At 36.6% G+C, this 21,752-nt stretch overlaps 1 protein-coding gene across 4 annotated transcripts; it reads right to left on the bottom strand.

Moving 5' to 3' along the window:
- Window positions 1–20: 20 nt before the first annotated feature.
- PPWD1 (peptidylprolyl isomerase domain and WD repeat containing 1) lies at window positions 21–21,649 on the bottom strand. 4 transcript variants are annotated; one of them, XM_032849528.1, is made up of 11 exons: window positions 21,434–21,649; window positions 17,268–17,370; window positions 15,771–15,871; window positions 15,503–15,623; window positions 13,221–13,668; window positions 7,876–8,066; window positions 6,806–6,995; window positions 3,674–3,855; window positions 2,953–3,034; window positions 1,411–1,593; window positions 21–319 (listed from the first exon to the last, which is right to left on the bottom strand). In XM_032849528.1, exons 1-11 carry the CDS (start codon window positions 21,624–21,626, stop codon window positions 176–178), a joined length of 1,938 nt encoding a protein of 645 aa, XP_032705419.1. In that variant the 5' UTR covers window positions 21,627–21,649; the 3' UTR covers window positions 21–175. The 4 variants fall into 4 exon arrangements, with proteins under 4 accessions (XP_032705419.1, XP_032705428.1, XP_032705438.1 ...); XM_032849537.1 differs by lacking the exon at window positions 21,434–21,649 and adding an exon at window positions 21,351–21,426; XM_032849547.1 differs by lacking the exon at window positions 21,434–21,649 and adding an exon at window positions 21,236–21,333.
- Window positions 21,650–21,752: the final 103 nt, after the last annotated feature.

The raw sequence follows: 21,752 nt of genomic DNA on the forward strand, positions 1-21,752 counted from the left end.
ATCAAAGGCAGAGTTTTTAAAAAAAGGACCTTTAATGAAAAATATAAAAACATAATATTGGATCCTTGAAACATGATTTGTATGTTCAGCAAGTCCTAAGAGCTTTCTAATGTAAAATAACCCTGTTTGATATATGTGTGTTTTTATTTACACATACAATGAGACAAACCTTATTTTACTTGACAGTAATATTTATGATGCTGACATCCTCATAAGGCTTATCTGTTTTGGGATTGACTTTGACATTGGAGATCCTTTGTACAACTTCCATTCCTTTAGTCACTCGTCCGAACACTGTGTGCTTATTATCAAGCCAAGGCTGCATTGGAGGAGAAATGGAAAATCTTGGTAAACCCAGATTTCTTAAATCATACCCTCTGGGTGAGCAAATTAAAGAGAATTTAAGTTTATGCTTCATTTTTAAAATTTAATTAAAAGGATGTGCAGTTAACTTCATTTAGCAGCTTTTAAGAGTGATTTCCATAATGATATGAAAAAATATAAAAGCACAGTATAATGTTTAATTAGATATCTGCATCTTTCAGACCAAAGGGAGCTAGAAGATGTTTGCTAAAGGTAAGTCTCTCTGCATAGCTCAAGAATTATGCCTAAGGCTTTAAAATTTCTCTGCAGGATTCCTACCTGTATAAGAATGAGGCAGTTTGGAACTGTTAGCACATGCTGCTCATTCATATTAGAGAGATGGGAGCTCAAATGCTGGCTCTTGCTGCCTACTTGACCTCTGGCAAGTTAATCATGTCTCACTGTTCATTTCCTCATCTATTTTTAAAACTGGGCATAGTGATACTAGAAGGACTATGAATATTACATGAGACTTTGTGCCTGATAGTAATTACAAATATTGTTCCTTTGTTGCATGGTGCTTCATTCCAAAAAATAAAGTGTAATAATTTGTATAATTTTGTGTAACTGTATAGCAAGAAAGTGCAATATTCTTATATTCTTATATAATGAATATTCTTCAGTGAGTATAAAGAATATTCTTATATTCTTATATAATGCTGTATTTTAGCAAATCTACAGTGCTGTTGATTATGGGCTGCATTCTGATTTCAGATATAAAAATACAGAATAAAGCGCTTAAAATTCAGAATTCATATACTCTGATTTCTCCCATTCTGAAGATAAGGAAACAGCCCCAGAAGTGAAATAATTTGTTTTCTGTTGTACAACTAGTATTGGCAAGTTCACTTAAACTCAAGTGTCCTGAGTTTTACAAAGTAAAATCCAATTTGTTAGGTAATTTTCTACTTTCTTATTTAAATTGTTTTCATTTTTATATCCTAGCAGATATAAATAATGGTAGAGAATCCTGCAGCTCTCCTCCACTGAATTCATTCTTCGATCATAATCTATGACTCTGCGGCTTATAGACAATGCTGTTCTTACCGTTGGTACTACTGTTATGAAAAACTGGGATCCATTAGTATTCGATCCAGCATTGGCCATGCTGAGTGTATATGGTCTGTCATGTCGTAATGTTGAATGAAATTCATCTTCAAATTCTCCTCCCCATATGCTTTCACCTCCCATACCAGTTCCTGTTGGATCTCCTGTCTGAATCATGAAGCCCTTAACAGGAAGCACACAAAAAACACATTACACTTCTCTTTTTCTATATGCACACTTCGGAATCTTATGTTTAAGAGTCTTGTATAGTCAGTAAAATCTTAACTTTTCTTAACTCTCTATAAACTGATTTTATTGAAACCTCAGTAAGTTATATTTTACTTTAGAAGATATATTTCCATTGCTTAAACACTACCTTATTGACTGGAAACAAAACTGCAAAGATCTCCTCATTTATAGACATGTACTGTCTTTCCCAATAATCTAATTAAAACCAATTAATATTGTAAGGAAGTTTTAGATCTGTATAGTGTGCTAGGTTTTATAGAATTGCCCCTCTTTTCTCTCTTCCTTTTCTCTAAACACTCTGGATTGCCTGGTGAGTCATTTACTAATTCTTTCAGAACCCCCCAGATCTGATTATCCATCCCCCTTGTCATTTCTGACCTGCTAGTTACCAAGAACTGTATTACTGCCCCATCTATTTTATAGAACACCGCTCAACAAAATCCTGGGCCAAGTTCTTTCTCTTCTTCAGGTTTTAATTAGTGGTTCTCAAAGATTAAGTGGCATCATGTCTCTTTTATTACTTAAAATCTTATCTGCTAGATCTAGACCTTATCCAGTCACTAGGTACAAGTAACCTTAGCTTTGGGTTTTATCTAAGCATGACCTTTTACTCCGTATCGGACCCTGGCTTTAGCTGCTGACAAAATACTGAGGCAGTGTCTCTAAAAAGTACCAAGTTACTATTCCTGCGCTTGATTCCAAATTTGACATTCATGACCATCCTTTTTTTTTTTGGCTTCTACAGTCCATTTTTCCTATTTTTTTTTTTTTTAAAGAATTTTATTTATTTATTTGACAAAAAGAGAGCAAGCAAGCGAGTGAGCGAGCACAAGCAGGGGGAGTGACAGGCAGAGGGTGAAGGAGTAGATTCCTTGAGGAACAGGAAGCCCTATGTGGGGCTCCATCCCAGAACCCCGGGATCATGACCTGAGCCAAAGGCAGATGCTTAACTGAGCCACCCAGGCCCCCTTTCCTATTCCTTTCTAACAAACTGATCATTGTGAGACAGGACGATTCCTTAGGTTTAAACCTGTGGTTATGCAAAAACATACTGTTCCGGAAATCACTTAAATTTTCTGTCAACTTGGGGCACCTGGGTGGCTCAGTTAGGTAAGCATCTGACTCCTGGTTTCAGCTTGGGTCATGATCTCAGCCTGTGGGATAAAGCCCTGAGTCGGGCTCTGCCTTCAGTGGGGAGTCTGCTTGAAGATTCTCTCCTTCTGCCCCTCTCACCACTGCTCGTGCTCTCTCTCAAATAAATAAATCTTCGAAAAAATTTTTTGTATACCTTACCTTAATTATACGGTGAAATGTATGTCCATTATAATAACCATTTCTGCTGTGAACACAGAAGTTTTCCACTGTCTTAGGGCACCTAGTAAGACACATGTTAAAAATATGAAATCTATTCAGGGCATCTTAAGAGTTTTCTTTGCAGTTGTGCTTCTTAATGGTGTTTTCAATATCTTCTGAAACTTTCAGAATCGTTTTTTTTTTTCATAACCTCTTCTAACCTCAGGATAAGCAAGAGTTGAAAGAGCATATAAGCCACAGTATATTCATATTGTTTAGTATATTATCTTTAGATCATGATTGCTTATTATGTTTGAATTTGACAGTATTTAAATTTCAGAGTCATTTAGCAGGTTAAAAAATACAACTACAGTACCTTAAGATACATATGTTCATTGAATTCGTATAGTGGGTTCAGTTCCTGAGAAAGGAAATTTTCTTTAAAAACCATGTTGGGATGTATAGGTAATATATTTGTATATCACTTATAGTTTACATTCAGCACTTTTGTAGCTATGTTTCACGTTCCTAATAATAAACCTGTGAAGTATGTGTATAAAATTTTCCCATTTTCTAGAGGAACAATTATCAGAAAGCTAAAGGTAGATGCTCTATCAAACACTTCTTTAAAATTCCTCAAGTTGAAGTAATTTTAAATTGCACAGTTTCTTCAAATAAACACATTTACATTGGTGTTTAAGACAACAGAAATAGTACATACTCAACAGGAAAAAGTTTGATGTGAATGTCTCCCATACTTGTATGGATAATGGCACTATCTGAAACTCGTTTAGGTCCTTCAGCTTGAGTAGCTGCCATGACTTCTTCTTTCGAAGGTTTCTCATTAAAAACATCTCTGTCAGAATCTGCACTTTTTGTATCTTCTGGTTCTCGTTTGGTAAACTCAAAAGAAAAGTAGAGTGAATGAGTAAAATTTTCACCTGGTTAAAATTTAACAAGAAAATTTCCTTTCTATTTATGGTATTTGGGAAAAAGAATTCACATCAGAACAAATCCTTATTTCAGGAATCACTTCCTATCACAGGATGTGTAATACAGTTAAATTATCTTTACACTTGTCTAATATGAAAATCCATTAATGAAGATATATGATTTCAAATAGGATTTAATTTCTTTTTGGGTACACATTTAACAAGATGCAGTTTTATTTGAGGTAGCTCTCTGCTTCTGCCAGTTAATATGTCAAAACCTGTCATCTGTTGCTTACTTTCCACTATTTCTATTTCCTGGGTATGAATTCCAGCTCCGCTACTTATTAGTTACATGATTTGGGGGAAGTAAATTCATTTCTTCCATTTCCTCATTCATAAATGGGGATGATAATAACTACCTCAAAGTGGTACCTGCTGTGAAGATTAAATGAAGGGATATAACATGCTTAGAGAACAGTACCTAACATGTATAAGGTACTATATACATATTAGTAATTGTTATTACAAAGGCAGAACCTGGTGCTAGGTAGCCTGAGGATTCAAAGATGAATCAGAAATGCATCTTGACTTTCTTTTTTTATTGCCTGCAAAGCCCCATCTGTTCTATCTAAATCCTGAAGCTTGGGAGAAAGAATGTAAATTTTGAGTGAAGTTGTAGAAATTTCAGGGTACCTCAGGGTATTGGGAAAACTGAAAGAAACCTTTCAGTTGTTAAAACTTTGGACTTCTCTAAGCCTGTTTTTTGTTTGTTTGTTTTTTGTTTTTTTAACTTGACTTTCATTAAGTAGAGACTTTTTCTCCCAAGAAAGCCCTACCTGATAACCAATTGAGTTCCAGGAAGTAAAGCCAGTGTCCCAGGCCCCATCTTGCCTAATGTCATTCCTGATCTATTTGTATAAAGTCCAAATTAACAAACAACCAAGGTAGAATGTTGTTGCCTTATAATGTTACTCTCCAGTTTTCAAAGGAAGGGCATGTCTGCCTTTGAATTGAACATCAATTTTTAAATAGTTGTCTTGATTGAGCTCATGTATTAAACTACTAGAGTTCAAATTCTGTAAAATTTTATTTCATGATACTGGATTTGAAAAAAGGATAAATTTATACATATGTACACCATTTTGCTTTTACTCATGAATACGTATGTCTAAAAATGAAAGAATTTTATATTAGCTTTATAAAGATGCACATAGAGTGACTCTCTTCAGTGATTACAAGGAACATATATGATTTAATCAACATAAAAGTAAACTCTAGAGGAAGAAAAAGAAAATGTAACTTGTTAAAGTTTTTGATGAAGTGAATGCAACATTAGTACATGTTTTTAGTATATACCAAGGATTCCCTATTACAATTAACTTTTACCTTCAAAACAGTTAAATTACAGGTAAAACAAGAAAAATTCTTTTCCTTCAATATGTATTAATTTTTTAGCAAAGACCTTGACTATTATAAATAAAATTTTCATCTTAAAAGAATGTACTCATTTTAGGTTAAAAGTTTGGTTGCGATAAGCTGCTATTTCCTACATTTATCAAATGCTGGTAACCTGAATAGCATCACAGCTGCGTACAATATATCATGAGTATACTATAGAATGAGTATACTATAATGAGTACACTATAATGAGTAAGTATAGAAAGAATGAGTATACTATAATGAGCCAGACACTTTACCAAACCTTGTGAATAGTGAAGAAAACATAAGGTCCGGTATTTGAGAATTTTATATTGAGGAGATGACAGGGTCAGAGATTTAAAAAAAAAAAAAATTATTCCAAAAACTGTGACATACTCCACAAGCAAGCATACCTAATCAGACCTGATGTTGAGAGAAGGCTTCCAAACTGAGACCTAGTGAGAGTAGGGACTGGGGACAGGTGTGTGACTGGCAGCAGGAAGAGCCTGTGCAAACACCTTGAGGTAAACAAGGACACTCAATTACTGCAAACGGGATCAAATTCAGTACAGCCAGTGTAGCAAATGAACCAAAAATGAAGACAGACAGGTAGAAGAGCCATGTAATATAGATATTTGAGGAGCCATTAAAAGATTTTAGGCAGAGAAATAGCCAAATTTGGGACTTAGAAAGTCTCTGACTTCAGTGGGGAAAACAGAAGGGTAGGGCAGAGGTCTCTATATTTTAGATTTTTTTCTGCTTTTTAGACACTGCTACTCTTAGATAGCTTGGTGTTTGATTCTGAGCCCAATGTTAGTTAACATGCAAAGTACCTGTAGTACTGTAGAAAAAAAGTAATTCCTCAGGAATATTCACTTTGAAGGTAGCACCATTACAAGGGAGTTAAAAGGCAATAAAAAGAAATGTGCTTAGAGAAGGAAGTGTGCAAGTTCAAGGGAGATAAATTATGTTTCAGAATAAAAGATGAAAAACAATCTTTTGCAGAATTTTAAAACCCCATAGCAAAGCTATTTTGGATGCAATTATTACCATAACCACTTATTTCCTAACCTCTTAGACAACAAAAACAGTTGCAGAAGCCAGGTTGAAAAATTTTCAAAACAGGAAGGAAAACAGTACAAAATCAAGTCCTAGTTAAAAATTCTAAAATATTGGGGCGCCTGGGTGGCTCAGTGGGTTAAAGCCTCTGCCTTTGGCTCAGGTCATGATCCCAGGGTCCTGCTCAGCAGGGAGCCTGCTTCCTCCTCTCTCTCTGCCTGCCTCTCTGCCTACTTGTGATCTCTCTCTCTCTCTCTGTCAAATAAATAAATAAAGTCTTTTAAAAAAAATCTAAAATATTAATGTTTTAAGATAGTATTCTGGTTGTTTAGAAAGTATGCTATTATTGCCAACATTCTCTTCAGTTGAAAGCACAAGCTAAGAAAATAAAACTCCAACCAAATTGGAAGAATTAAGGTCTTTTTCCTCGTACTTCCGCATACCATATAAAATCTGTTCTTTTTGAAAGATGTACAAACTATTGTCGGGTCAGCTTGAATATTCTGAAGAACAGGGTTTTCAGAAGCTTTCATTTCTATAGTAGTTGCAGCACGATGTTTTTTGGCTATTCCCTGGAACAAAGCCAACTGCATCACTCTAATATTTTCTTGCTTGCCTAAGATGCGCACACACCTAGAAAATACATTTTATACAATAAAATTATCAGAATGAAGTCCAATTACAAAAACTTTATAGTTAAAAGGTAGGAATCAACTATCCTTTATCCTTTACCTTTGTATAAAATAACTAGTAAAAGTTTAAAGAAATGTTTCTCTATCCCCCTCTCCCAAAAAGAATGATTTTAAATTGGTAGGTGGCTGGAAACTCCAGGTTAAAAAAAATACATTCAGTCACATAGTTTTAACCTATCCCTGTCACTATTATTTTAATCGTTCTGTAAACCTTCAAAGATTCTATACTGCCAAGAACTACAATATAAATTTGTTTACATGTGAAAATGCATAGCACTAGATTTTTTTCTCTTTAAAATATACTTTAAGTTCTTTGCATTTATATTCAGTGATAGTATCTTACTGTGGCTATTTTGTACTAAAACCAAATGGACTGTTTGCACAAAAGGCTTATGGTGGTTTCATGCATTTTAACTTCTGATTTTATGTCTAGCAGGATGTAATGCTGAATTCTGTGGTTAAAATATTTGGCAACATTTAACATGAACCAGGCTAATTTAAATCAATAAGCAAAAGAGAGACTGAAACTTGTTAAAACACACACACAACACACACACACACACACACACACACAACAACAACTTGAAACTATGCATATCTTTTTTCCACTTCTTTTACAAACATGAGTGGAAACTTTTTACATAAGATTATAAACAACCAAAAGACCACAGAAAAATCCAGTCAAAACATTTGGTTAAGTTTAGACATTTGGGACCATTCCGCTTGTCCTGGAACAAACAAAACTCCCATTGTTTCCCTAGAGGAGGAAATGGTCCCCCCAAAATGAATGCACTTTTAAAACACTTCATATTAGAACTTACCGGTTTGTTTCTACATTTATAACTTTAATGCCTAGCATTGTTCCATACAGCACGAAGTGTCCAGTCTCGTCAAAAACTATGTTAATTAATCTTACTGCATCCACCTTCTCCAACTCACGTTCTACAGCCATTCGTCGGCCAAATTCCATGTCGGGTAACTGTTGCCTCATCTGCTGGAGTTCAGTAAACATCTAAGAAGCAAACCATTTATTAACAAAAAAGCTACATGATAAAAAGAATGAGATTTTAAAAAAATATTTTGTTTATTTATTTGACAGAGAGAGAGATCACAAGTAGGCAGAGAGGCAGGGAGGAAGCAGGTTCCCTGCTGAGCAGAGAGCCCAATGCGGGGCTCGATTCCAGGACCCTAAGAGCATGACCTGAGCTGAAGGCAGAGGCCTTAACCCACTGAGCCACCCTGGCGCCCCGTGAATGAGAATTTAAATAGAAGCAGAGAACACATTAAGAGCTACTGAAAGTTTACGTACTTATGCATCATCTTAAGGAGGATTCTAAATACTATAAGCAGAAAATAAGTAAGTTCAATCATAAAAAATAGTATTTATGCTAACTGGTTCTTCTTAAAAGTTAATGTAACTACTGTTTTCTCTATGGAAACTCTATCTACTGCCTTTTACAAGCCACAGACAAGTACTTTCCAATAGAAATATAATGGAAACCACATATATAATTTTACATTTTCTAGTAGCTACTTAAAAAGAAACAGGTGAAATTAGTCTTAATAATGTTTTATTCGGGGATGCATGGGTGGCTCAGTCGATTAAGCGTCTGCCTTCAGCTTAGGTCATGATCCTGGATTCCTGGGATCGAGTCCTGCATCAGGCTCCCTGCTGAGTAGGGATCCTCCTTCTCCCTCTGCCTGCTACCTCCCCTGCTTGTGCTTTCTCTCTATCTCTCTGAGACAAATAAAATCTTCAGAAAAAATGTTTTATTGAACCTAATATATACAAAATATAATCATTTAAGCTTTAGGCAATATTAAAAAATTGAGATGGGGCACCTGGCTGGCTTAGGTGGTAGAGGATGTGACTCTTGATCTCAGGGTTGTAAGTTCGAGGCCCATGATGGGTGTAGAGATTACTTAAAAATAAAATCTTAAAAAAATTTTTTTGAGATGTATTACATTCTATGTTTCTTATATTGGGTCTTTGAAATCCTGTATTTTATACTTTCAGCCCATCTCAATTTGGACTAGCTTCCTATCAAGTGCTCAATAGCCACATGTGGCTAGTGGCCACATGAGGACAACGCAACTAGACTGTAAGGTCCCTATACAGGGATCATGGGCCTGACATGATATAACAAGCACTCAGTTTTTGTTGAATGAATGAACTCTTATTATTTCACTAATTTATAACAATTTCATGACATTTTAGAAAATGTTTCACGTGGGGCACCTGGGTGGCTCAGTGGGTTAAAGCCTCTGCCTTTGGCTCAGGTCATGATCCCAGGGTCCTGGGATCGAGCCCCGCATCGGGCTTTCTGCTCAGCGGGGAGCCTGCTTCCTCCTCTCTCTCTGCCTGCTTCTCTACCTACTTGTGATCTCCATCTCTCAAATAAATAAATAAAATCTTTAAAAAAAAATGTTTCAAGTTATTTTTACAGAATGTACAACACAGATTATCATTAGGTAAATGTGACTTTGTGTGGATGAATATTTTTGAGTGCTCTCTAGTTTTGTTATTTGGTTTTCTTTAGTATTTAAAATAATTTCAGATAGGGTCACATCATAATTACTATGTATTATTATACTGTAAGTTTCCCCCAAAATATGATCTTTCATTCACTTTTCCAGATATTTAGGGCATCAAGCAGAATTCAAAAGTAGGTCTCCACTGGAGATGGAAAGAAACCAGGCTTATGTTCAATCTTTTTTTTTCAGGCTTGCATTCACTAGAAATCCTGTTTTTCTAGATACAGAAAGAACAATGTAAATAACTCCAAAAGACAAAAGGAGGTATGTGTATGAGGGAACAACAAGAAGCAAAGTTCTTACAGGACAGATAAAAAGCCTGGTCATTAGAGTTTCTTGTGTCCAGTCTCTGAGACTGATAATTGTTTGTTTGTATGCTAGAAATAGCCTAGATGCCAGAGTACATTTTTGTAGTGAGGGACTCTTGATTATTTTGTTGCAGAGAAGAGTCATTTTCTTCCCTTTTTTTTTTTTTTAAAGGATTTTATTTATTTATTTGAGAGACAGCGAGAGCGAGAGAGATCACAGAGGGAGAAACAAACTCGCCGCTGAGCAGGAAGCCCAATGTAGGGCTCAATCCCAGGACTCCAAGATCATGACTTGAGCCAAAGGCAGACACGTAACTGAGCCCCCAGGCACCCCGAGAAGGATTCATTTTCACTGGCCCTCTGCCAATGAAAATGAAGTATTTCATAAATACTTCTGCCAGTGAAGTATTTCATAAATGTTAATCCAACCTGATAAGTACATCGGTATCTTTTTACATATTCTAGTCTTAATACCAGGGCCTCTGGGATACAGAACTATATAGCTGTAGGCCGCATATGCATATCCCTTTAACTGTGAGATTCCACACATTCACTACTCACTAGCATTCTAACTAATTTACTTGGCATTTGTTTTTGTTTTGTTTTGGTAACTTCTCTTATTCTGAATCTCAACTTCTATCATAAGCTTTACTACTGATTTTCTCTTATCATCTCAGCCCTCGGACTTCAACAAATGTTGAAGACAAGGATGAACAGAGTGGACTGAACGGCTCAAGAGTATTCGTGTTAAGAGATATACATCCAGAGACTGTGTTTTTATTTTTTTTTAATTTTATTCATTTTTTTAAAGACTGTGTTTTTAAATGTTTCTTTTCCGAAGGAATCTTTGAAGAGCTGCGAGCTGGTAAAGAGTTTTTAAGTTATATTTAAATTAATATTTAGTTACCATCTAACATTAAAGAAGAAAACATTACAAAGGACGTTTTCTCCTTTTCTTAAAAGTATAGGGGAGAGCTATTCTTTTCCACCAAGAAAATGAGTCATGAGGATGATTTGACTGCAAATACATCTTCACATTTGTCTGGATTCATACTACTTTAGGCAGATAATCCACCCAACTTACTGCTACTTGCCACCAAATAAGAGTGTCACTAATAAAAACAATAGAATTTAAGACCTTAGTGCAGGGAATCTAATATAAATTGGTCACTACCAAGACTGTAAAATTGACAAGGTGATACAATAAACATTACTGCTACAAAGGTTCAACCCACAGATTCTTAGAGGATTCAACATACCATTAGCAATGATGAAATCCAAATTTCCACAAAAAAACAGTTAACTTTGCATGGACAGAAACTCTTATTCTACAACTACATGCTTTAACAAATTCTTTTTTTGTTTTTTATTTTGTTTTGTTTTAACAAATTCTTGTTAGCAGTTATGTATCAGGTATTGTTCTCAGTGCTGGAGATACAAACAGGAACCAAAATAGATAAGGGACCATAAATTCATAGAGTTTAATTTATGAGGGGTTGATATGTATTAATCAAAAATAAGACCATGCCAAATGCTCTACAGGAAAATTAAACAGTGACACTGAGTCACGTTAAAAAAAAAGTTGGCCTGGGGCGCCTGGGTGGCTCAGTGGGTTAAGCCTCTGCCTTCGGCGGAGGTCATGATCTCAGGGTCCTGGGATCAAGCCCTGCATCGGGCTCTCTGCTTGGCAGGGAGCCTGCTTCTCCCTCTCTCTCTGCCTGCCTCTCTGCCTACTTGTGATCTCTCTCTGTCAAATAAATAGATAAAATCTTAAAAAAAAAAAAAAAAGTTGGCCTACGGGTAGGTGGGTGGCTCAGTTGGTTAACCAACCAACTCTTGGTTTTGCTCAGGTTGTAAACTCATGCATGTTAAGATCAACCCCCAAGTCAGGCTCTACACTGATCAAGGGCAGAGTCTGCTTGAAGATTCTCTCCCTCTGATCCCCACTCCAGCTCGCAGATATGCTTACCCTCTCTTGTGCTCTCTCTAAAGTAAATAAGTAAATCTTAAAAAAAAAAAAACAAAAAACAAAAACTGTCTTAGATTATATGAACAGTGAATTCCCATAAGAAGTGACCCTTTAAGATTTTGAAGTGTAAATTCAACAGGTAATGGAAAGAATGGGGGAGGGGTGACTCCAGGCAGCAGGAACAGCATATGCAAAGGCCCTATGGTGGGAGACATGTTCAAGAAATTGAAAGAAAGCCTAAATGGCTAGAGTAAGAGGCAGGGAGAAAGGTGATTTACAGTAGGGCAGAGTAGTAGGCAAAGGCCACAACAAGGCAGGCCATGAATTTGGTCTTGATTCTAAGAACAGGAAGTCACTAAAAGGTTCAAAGAATGACATGATCAGATGTGCATTTAAAGAAAAAAAAATGCTCCAGGGGCACCTGGGTGGCTCAGTGGATTAAAGCCTCTGCCTTCGGCTCGGGTCGTGTGGGATCGAGCCCTGAGTCTGGCTCTCTGCTCGGTGGGGAGCCTGCTTCCCGCCCACCCCGTCCCCACTCTGCCTGCCTCTCTGCCTACTTGTGATCTGTCAAATAAATAAATAAACTCTTTAAAAAAATAAATAAAAATTTTAAATTTTAAATTTTAAAAAAATTGCTCTGGGTACAGCATGTATAACAGATTAGGAGGAAGCCAGGACACAGGCAGTAGGCCATGAGATCGTCTAGGCAAAATATCATGAGCTTTAGTACTGACAGCTGTGCTGAAAGGAAATTGATAAATTTAAAGCATATTTAGAAAGTAAAACTGACAGGACTCATGATGAATTAAAAAGAGGGGTAAGGAAAAAGAGTTAAGGATGAATCAGGTTTCTTTGGTTTGTGCAAGCAAATGGATATCGGTGCCATTCATGAAGACAAGCAAAACAAAGCAAAACAAAAAAAAAACCAAACCAAACCAAACCAAACCAAACCAAAACAAAGGATAGCACCAGCTCTTTTCACAACAGAAAGCTGGAAAAATCAATTTGGGAGCAGTCATACAAACAGGCAGGAATGAACAGAGTTAAGGGTAAGAAAAAAGTCTAGAATGAGTTTTGAGGCGCTTAAGAGGATGAACTTACAAACAAAACTAAACTAGAAATAGCCACACAAATGTAAGGGTAACTGGCTCAAAAGATACCACATCATAAACCTAGGGAAGAGAGTTCTGAAGAACAATGAAAGAGAGCAGACAGCTGAATAATATCTTCAATGTGCTAAGAGAAAATAACCATCCACGTAAATATCTACACCCACAAAAAATATCTTTTAAGAAATAGCACAAAATAAAGACATTCAGAAAGGAAACATTCATTAAATTTATATTGTACTTACACTTAGTGATTCATCAAAGACTCTCATGAGTTTTCCAGTTAAAAATCTGAAAATTCTAACTTTTCTATCAGAACCAATAGTAGCTATTTTCTTCCCATCAGGTGAAAAACATATGCTGGTTGGATAAGCCTTGCACTTGGCAAATTCATATAAATCTGTGTCAGTTTTATATTCCCAGTTCACATTTTTGGGGAACTTATACTCATGAGGAGGCCCAGTCCAGTATTCAATCATTCCAGATTTATCAGAAGACACTACTGCTTTGTAAACTGCATTCAGCCGTATCTGAGTAAGAGGTGATGTATGGAGTTTGTCAAAGATATGAAGTGGCTGGTTATCTCCTCGACCATCATAAATGAAAATTTTTCCTGTGCTCTTCTCAGAAGCAGCAACTGAAGAGATGGCATCCCCTGGGCAATAGATCCACTCACACTGTCCAGGAAAATAGCTAAAATATTTAAGAATTAAGGGAAAAAAAGAGATCAATACAAATAAGCATCTTTTTCCACCCTCACCACCAGAAAAGTGCCCTGGACAATGATTTGATTAATTTTGGATTCCTTGCTCAAAGTAGCAGAGAGATAGAAAATGGGGAGGAACTAAGAGAGTTACTATTTTTCTCTTTCTGACCTCATTAATATAATGGTAATAACTTCTGAGGATTTATCAGACCACAAAAAGAACTGCATATAGTAGATCATTTACTTCTTTTGGGTAGATAAGAAAACCTAATCAGACCCAAAACTTAAAATATTTCAAGGCATTGCCTTTCGGATTTCTGTCCACATCTCAGTCTATGTGTAACTTACTTTTAAATAGGTTAGCATGTAACAGTATACTTGATAAATCCATCCTCGAAATGTTTAAAATAAAAACATTTTAGTTATGACTGTGATCAAAAGAAAAACATTTTGATATCGCATTCTCATTATTAGTAACTTGATCTTAAAACTATAAAGTTTGAACATGATACCTGATGAACAAAGGGTAAAAGAACTGGGACAAATTTAATTAATTCACTGAACTTACACACTCAAATGAGTGTTGTCTCCTATGCAGTTAAGTTTGAGAAGTTACACAGTTATTCCAATGTTGGTGCTGATGATCAAAACTTTCTTGGAACTTCTCAAAACTTTTTTAGAATTTCTACCGAAACTTAAAAAAAAAATACTCTTTTAATATTCTCAAAGACGGCAAAGGTTCAACATTTATCAATAGATTTAATTTTTAAAAAACCACTAGTGTGGGTAAACAAAGCAAGGGAATAGGACAGATAACCAAAAGATATTTCTATTTCTAGTCAAAAATAAGTTCTGACCATAAGTAATGAGACTGATTTCCTTTAGTGGCTCATAAACTGGTTTTGAAGGAAATTCCAAAAGAAATCCTATTATGTAATGAACTGTTGTTCTTCTTCCCCCACCATTCATATGTTGCAGTTACCCAAGGTGATCGTATCTGGAGATAATTAGGAGGTAATTAAGGTTGAATGAGGTCATAAATGTGGGGCCCTAATCCCAAAGGCCTGTGGCCTGAGAAGGGAAAGATCAAGATACCATTCCTCCCTACATCCTGTCCCCAAAGAGATTCCTCACCACAAATTAAACCCTGCTGGAACCTTGATCTTGCACTTTCCAGCCTCCAGAACTCTGAGAAAATAAAATTCTATTGTTTAATCCACTTAGCCTATGGTCTTTTCTAATGGTAGTGTGAGCTAAGACAAGTCCCAAACTTTTTGACAATACTATGACTTTAAAGCTGACATTCATTAAGATACATTTAAATTCAGTATAGCATCTGAAGAAAGACATGCTTAAAGTATTCATCTCATTCCTGTACAGTCCAACCACATAGGTTGGGTATCAATATACTTCAAAGTTTAAAATCACCAACAAATCACTTCAAGTTCAAAATGTACACAAGCCTTATCAGACACAATACAGATGACTGAAATAAACACAGCAAAGAAGTTAATTCTAAGCACCAGTATTTTCGACATGATGGATCCTGTTAATTCATTAAGTAATGTCAAATGGATATAATGAATCCTTGCTATGATGCTGATTAAAAATTTCTACTGTGATTAATGAGAAAACCACAGCAGAAGCCTCCCAAGAGATCATAACGAGGATTCATACCAAATTTTCCTAAGCAAAATTCAAAGGCACATTTTTTAATGGGATGGCAATATAATCTGTTTAGAAATATCTACAAAATGGTGACATTTAGTTGAAAACTTATTTCACTAAATTAAAAAATATATACTTTAAAAAAAGACTCACCCAAGCTTCAGCATATTGATCATGTCAAAGTTCACTACATCAAACACCTTCATTGCTTTATCATCACCCACAGAACAGAACAATGCTCCCTCAGAGCTAACTGCAATACTCTCAATAACTCCTATTTAAATAAATCAAATTAAAACACTCTAGTAAATACCAATGAAACAAATACACATGATTCAAAGAAAAAAAAATTCTTAAAGAAACTTTAACCAATACAATTTAAGAGAGCTACACAAACACAAACACAAAGTGAAATTCTTACCCAGATGACTACGAAAATGTTTAACAAATTCAATTCCCTCTTCTATTTTTTTCCAGAACTTAACATGTCCATCATGACTGGCAGTAATAATAAAGTCTGTCCTGCATATGTAAAATTATAAAAGTTAATTTGTAGAACAGATCTATGAATTACTTAGTACCCCCAAAGCAATCATTCATGAGAGTTTCTGACTTTCAAAGTAGGCTTTAAAAAAAAAAATCTTCCTTTATGAAGACTACTGTTGACATATTAAAAAAAATCTTCCTTTATGAAGGCCATTATTGCAAACTTTGTAGTTCTTTTCTGGATTTTATAAGAGTTGCTGTGGTACTAATTTTAATCCCAAGAACTAGGATCAGGATTGAGCTAGCACTTGACATTAAAAAAAAAGAAATTTCACCAGCAATCACTAGACCCTACAACCTGTTAATGTTAAGATCATCCTATAGGCAGTGTTTTCAGAAGGAAAATTACACTAGTTTTCAAAAACTGATAAATCATTAAATCTCAATATATTCCTTCTCTATACAGCAAAGTTCAACATACATTTGTTTTGTATCCTATCCAAGGTGTTTGGTTAAGTATCAAAAAGATTTTATACAGGGGCGCCTGGGTGGCTCAGTGGGTTAAAGCCTCTGCATTCGGCTCAGGTCATGATCCCAGGGTCCTGGGATCGAGCCCCACATTCGGCTCTCCGCTCAACAGGGAGCCTACTTTCCCCTCTCTCTCTCTCTCTACCTGCCTCTCTGCCTACTTGTGATCTCCGTCTGTCAAATAAATAAATAAAATCTTAAAAAAAAAAAGATTTTATACAGAATAGTCTCCCTTGTATGATATATAAAAATGGAAGCCATTTATTGAAACCTAGACTACGCCAGGTACTTTACACATCTTACTTCGAACAGCCTTCTTGTATGATATAGGAAAGAAAAGGTAGGCCTTTATTTAACTTCAACTATTGCAAAACCTGTGACATTAAACAGAAACCCACAGTATCCTAGAGTTACTTCTACAAATCCTCCTCAAAACTGAAGCATTTTTATAAAACACATTTTTTAAAAATATTTTATTTGGGGTGCCTGGGTGGCTCAGTGGGTTAGGCCTCTGCCTTCGGCTTAGGTCATGATCCCAGGATCCTGGGATAGAGCCCTGTGTTGGGCTCTCTGCTCAGCAGGGAACCTACTTCCCTTCCTCTCTCTCTGCCCCTCTCTCTGCCTGCTTGTGATCTCTGTCTGTCAAATAAATAAATAAAATCTTTTAAAAAATAAATTAAAAAAATAGTTTATTTATTTGACAGATCACAAGTAGGCAGAGAGGCAGGCAGAGGGGGTGGGGGAAAGCAGGCTCCTCACCAAGCAGAAAGCCCGGTGTGGGGCTCAATCTCAGGACCCTGAGATCATGACCTGAGCTGAAGGCAGAAGCTTAACCCACTGAGCCACCCAGGTGCCCCTAAAAGATATTTTTTAGAAAGAAATTAAAATGATGTGATAGACTTACTTGGTGCATACCACATGGGTGATAACATCTCTATGCATGTAACTGCGTTCATACATAGATGCACTGGGGAGATTTTCAAGATAGACTCTTTCAAACTCTAGAACTGAAGGAAAAAAAAGTAAAGAAAAATGTATTTTTAACTGGAACTATATACTATTTTGTATTTAAGATTTTCTAAATTCTATTTTGCATTTTCTTCTAGATTTTCTGAAATTTCTCTTAATTCACATGTAATGAAAAAAATTTAGTGTCTGTTAGATCACTTATAACTTCTATTGTTTTATAGTAGTGAATAGCACCATTATTTAGTTAGTCATGACAGGTTCTAAGGTAGTATAAAAAGGCTTAACTGTCCCCAGAACTTAAGAACGGAGTAATTATGACTTAATATGAAGGTTCCATTAAGAAACAAAAACCTTTAAAAGTTTCATCACATTATCACAACCATCTTTTTAGCCATGTAAAATCAATTATTAGTTTTAACTTAAATAAGTAACAAGAGGACAGTGGCCACTCATAAGATGTCTGTTTATCTTTAAAGGCACTAATCCTCTCTGAAGTCACTGATACTGGCATTAGAGCAGGTTAACATGAAAAAATTTGAAATAGACTTTTAGAGCTGAAAAAAATTCTGGAGTTCTCAACTTTTCAGGGACAAAACATTTGTTAGAAGTGTTAATCCGAGGAAATACTGATTTCATTACAGGAGCTATGAACAATTTTACTAGCAAAAATTGACATATCTAGTAAAATAATCCAATGATGGCCAAATAGAACTATAAAAATTGCTACATTAAATATGAGAGGTTTTGTAGTTTTTCATTAACCAATGCATAGCAGACTCAAACTGGTGCCCAACGAACTTTTTCCTTCACTTTTACTAACAGAATGCACATTTTTACATGGGCACGTTGATATCCAGCTGTTATTAAAGGGACATTTCTCAACTTCTCCAGAGTTAGGTGTGACCATGTGTCAATGAGAAATGTTGTGCAACAATGAGGAAGTCTCTTTCAAAAAGTGTTCCCTTGTTCCCTTGTCCCCTTCCTCAGTCCTACAACTTAGAACTGGGATAATAAACACTCAGGATAAAGATGAGGGCCATATCTTAGTGATGCTAGGACAGAAAGCTGCAAAGAGCGTCCGTCTGGAGCCTCTATACCAATCTTATACTGTTTACTTTGCGACTCCTTTTACACATGAAAGAAGTAGACCTCTGTCTTTTTTTTTTTTTTTTAAAGAAGATTTTATTTATTTATTTGTTTGTTTGTTTGTCAGAGCGAGAGAGAACGCAAGTGCGCACAAGTAGGCAGAGTGGCAGGCAGAGGCGGAGAGAAGCAGGCTCCCTGCCGGGCTCCTGCCGAGCAAGGAGCCCGATGTGGGATTTGATTCCAGGACCCTGGGATCATGACCTGAGCCGAAGGCAGCGGCTTAACCGACTAGGCCACCCAAGTGTCCCAGACCTCTTGTCTTTTTTAATGTTATTGACTTTTTGGGTCTTTATGTAATAGGCAGCTAATATAATCCTATCTGATACCATTCCTTTTGCTGCTAGTTAGTTTACTTGTTGAGCAGATATTTACTGAAAACAAAATAGGTTAAGGCTCATGGACATGAAGAACACCTAACTCTTGTCTTTGAGAAACCATCAGTTTAATTAAAGGTAGTACCATATAATAATTTATAATGTCTTTCTGAAAATGAGTACAAAAATCCAGTGTCAAAAGAACATGTTCTATTTCTAGAAATATATTATCAAATTCCTGTCTTTTTATTTTTTTAAAGATTTTATTTATTTTTTTGACAGAGAGAGATCCCAAGTAGGCAGAGAGGCAGGCAGAGAGAGAGAGAGAGAGAGGAGGAAGCAGGCTTCCTGCCAAGCAGAGAGTCCGATGTGGGACTTGATCCCAAGACCTTGAGATCATGACCTGAGCCGAAGGCAGCGGCTTAACAGACTAAGCCACCCAAGTGGCAAGGTAGAGGCTTAACCCGCTGAGCCACACAGGTGCCCCTATTTTTTTTAAAGATTTTATTTTTAAGTAATCTCTACACCCAACATGGTGCTTGAACTTACAATCCTGACATCAAAAGTCACATGTTCTACTGATGGAGCCAGCCAGGTGCCCCACATTCCTGTCTTTTTAGATAATCTTCAATGATACTATTCTAATGTCTCATACATGTTTTTAAATCTTAATTTTTTCTTCAAACTTAAAACTATTGGCTTAAACACAATGAGCGTCTACTTAAGGGCAAACATTTTTCTTTTTTTTTTGTGTGTGTGTGTGTGTGTGTGTGGTTTTTTTTTTTCTTTAAAGATTTTATTTATTTATTTCATAGACAGAGAGAGAGTACAAGCAGGGGGAGCAGCAGGGAAAGGGAGAAGCAGGCTCCCACTGAGCAGAGAGCCCGGTAAGGGGCTTGATCCTAGGACCCTGGGATCATGACCTGAGCTGATGGCAGACACTTAACCGAATGAGCTGCCCATGTGCCCCTAGGGCGAACATTTTCACACCTAATTATTTCTGTCTCTGTCTCTACTGAATTAAGCTTTGTACAATCTTTGTCTCTTAACACTAATATCAACACTTTGATTTTTTTAATTTTTCCATTAGAAAGGACATACAAAAATATTCTAATGCAACAGTAAGAGCATTAACTTTGTCACATTCATTCATTCAATAAATACTAAGTGAACACTTACTATGTGCAAAGCACTGTAGCAAGCACTGAAGCAAAGTAGGAATGGACTTTGCTTTTAGAAGGGTATAGTCTTAGCAGTGGAAAAGAACATTAATCAATCACATGAATAAATATACAATTGTAAAATGTAGCAAGTGCAATGAGGAAGAAATTGCTATGGAAACATTTAACAGAAAAACCTAGCAGTAAAAAAGATTATGTACTTTAAAGGTGTCAGTGGACAGTGTTTTAAAAAGTGGCTTCTTCAAAATCTGGATACATAAATTTGAAGTCTACCTGTAAATTCAGATGTTAAATATTACCTCAGATTTATGATTGGTGCCCTTTAGAAACCCGGCCCAAACTGGAGAAGTCACAGGCTTTAGAAAGGTGATGGTTGAAGACAAATGCTACCGTTGAGCAAGTTAGCCAAGTGAAAAAGGGTGAGGGAAATTATTCCAGGTATACACCATAACATCCTGGTAGGCATTCAAATAAGAAAAAAAGGCATGCCCCATTCTCAAGTATCTTAATATCTTAATATGTCTAGAGTACAGAGTAAGGAAGACAGAGTTAGGATAGAGAAGCAGGGGAAATGTTTTGGTGAGGTAAGGAGAAATCATGTCATGAACAGCCTTGTAGGCCATTTGGGGAGTTTGGACTTTGTTTAGAAAATAATGAGCAATCACTGAAGAGTGTGAAGCAGAGAGAGAGAATGATAAAGTAAGATTTGAACTTTCAGAAAAACCGTATTTTAATGATCTTACACGTTAAGAAAGACATTTTATAGAACTTCTAAAATAAGAAAATTTAACCTCTTTCCCCACCCTTTTTATTTGATAAAACCTGTTCACTATTCCACCAAAGTAGGAAAATACTTCAGGCCCTGGTATCTCCTGAGTGTGGTTTGAAAACCACACCCCGCTGGTTTTAGACGAAAAATTTGTGATCCAGAAAACTTATGTAACTTTCCTACGTCAAAAAAGTAATTACTGGAAGAGTCAGAATTATAATCATCTTTACTTACTCTTTAGGATTCTAAATAGGCACCGCCCCCCCGCCCCTCCCCGCGCGCCGCAACAAACAGCATTCCTGAACTAAAAGCCTTCAAGAAAACCGGACTTTCAAATCTGCTAGACGGAGACAGAAATTCCAACCTCATATACCTGCTGTAGGGATTAAATGAGAGGCGCCTAGCGCATAGGAAGTAGTGGAATAAATTAGCTTTAGCATCTATTAGAACACATTACTGTAACACATCCATGATTAACACTGTTTGGTATTACCAAAAGGACGCTGTACTCAGCCCAAGTCACTATTTTGGGAGAACGTGCAAGTATAGAATGACCAGCAATCAGAAGATCCTCTGTTCAGAGGGCACAAAATCCCGCAAACACACACCATCTGTTTTGGGGGTCTGGTTTGAAATCTCCCAGTCGGGGGATGCAGATTTCAACTCGCCCTGGGCTTATCTCTGTAGCTACCTTTCCTCTTCTTGGCCAATGTTGCCTCTACTGGTAAAGGCCCAACCCAGCGCTCTTCATTTTCCTCTTCATTCTCTTGGGCCACCGCCACTACCACTGTCAGCTCTCTTTCGCTGAGTTCTGTTTTTTCCAGTTCCTCCGGGTCCCGGCGCCTTCTTCTCAGCTGCGAATCGCTACCACCTTCCGACGCCATATTGGCCGAATTGTCAGAAACGCCGCGACACACGCAGCTCTGCTACCAATCTTAAAAGCGGCGCAGTTTGTTCGTCAGCGGCCAAGCGAGTTTCCGGATTGGCTGGCGTGGGTAGAAGCAGACCAA

Source organism: Lontra canadensis, unplaced genomic scaffold, assembly GCF_010015895.1.
Source record: "Lontra canadensis isolate GAN:19392208 unplaced genomic scaffold, GSC_riverotter_1.0 scaffold4, whole genome shotgun sequence".
Taxonomy (NCBI): domain Eukaryota; kingdom Metazoa; phylum Chordata; class Mammalia; order Carnivora; family Mustelidae; genus Lontra; species Lontra canadensis.

What these genes read in the sequence shown, in the direction of transcription:
- PPWD1 (XM_032849528.1), bottom strand. Translation starts at nt 21,626, where the DNA reads ATGGCGTCGGAAGGTGGTAGCGATTCGCAGCTGAGAAGAAGGCGCCGG. An exon ending in ATCAATATGCTGAAGCTTGG is followed by an intron (nt 13,669 to 15,502) that starts GTGAGTCTTTTT and finishes TAAATATTTTAG; the next exon opens with CTATTTTCCTGGACAGTGTG. An exon ending in ATCAAACTTTTTCCTGTTGA is followed by an intron (nt 3,035 to 3,673) that starts GTATGTACTATT and finishes GTGTCTTACTAG; the next exon opens with GTGCCCTAAGACAGTGGAAA.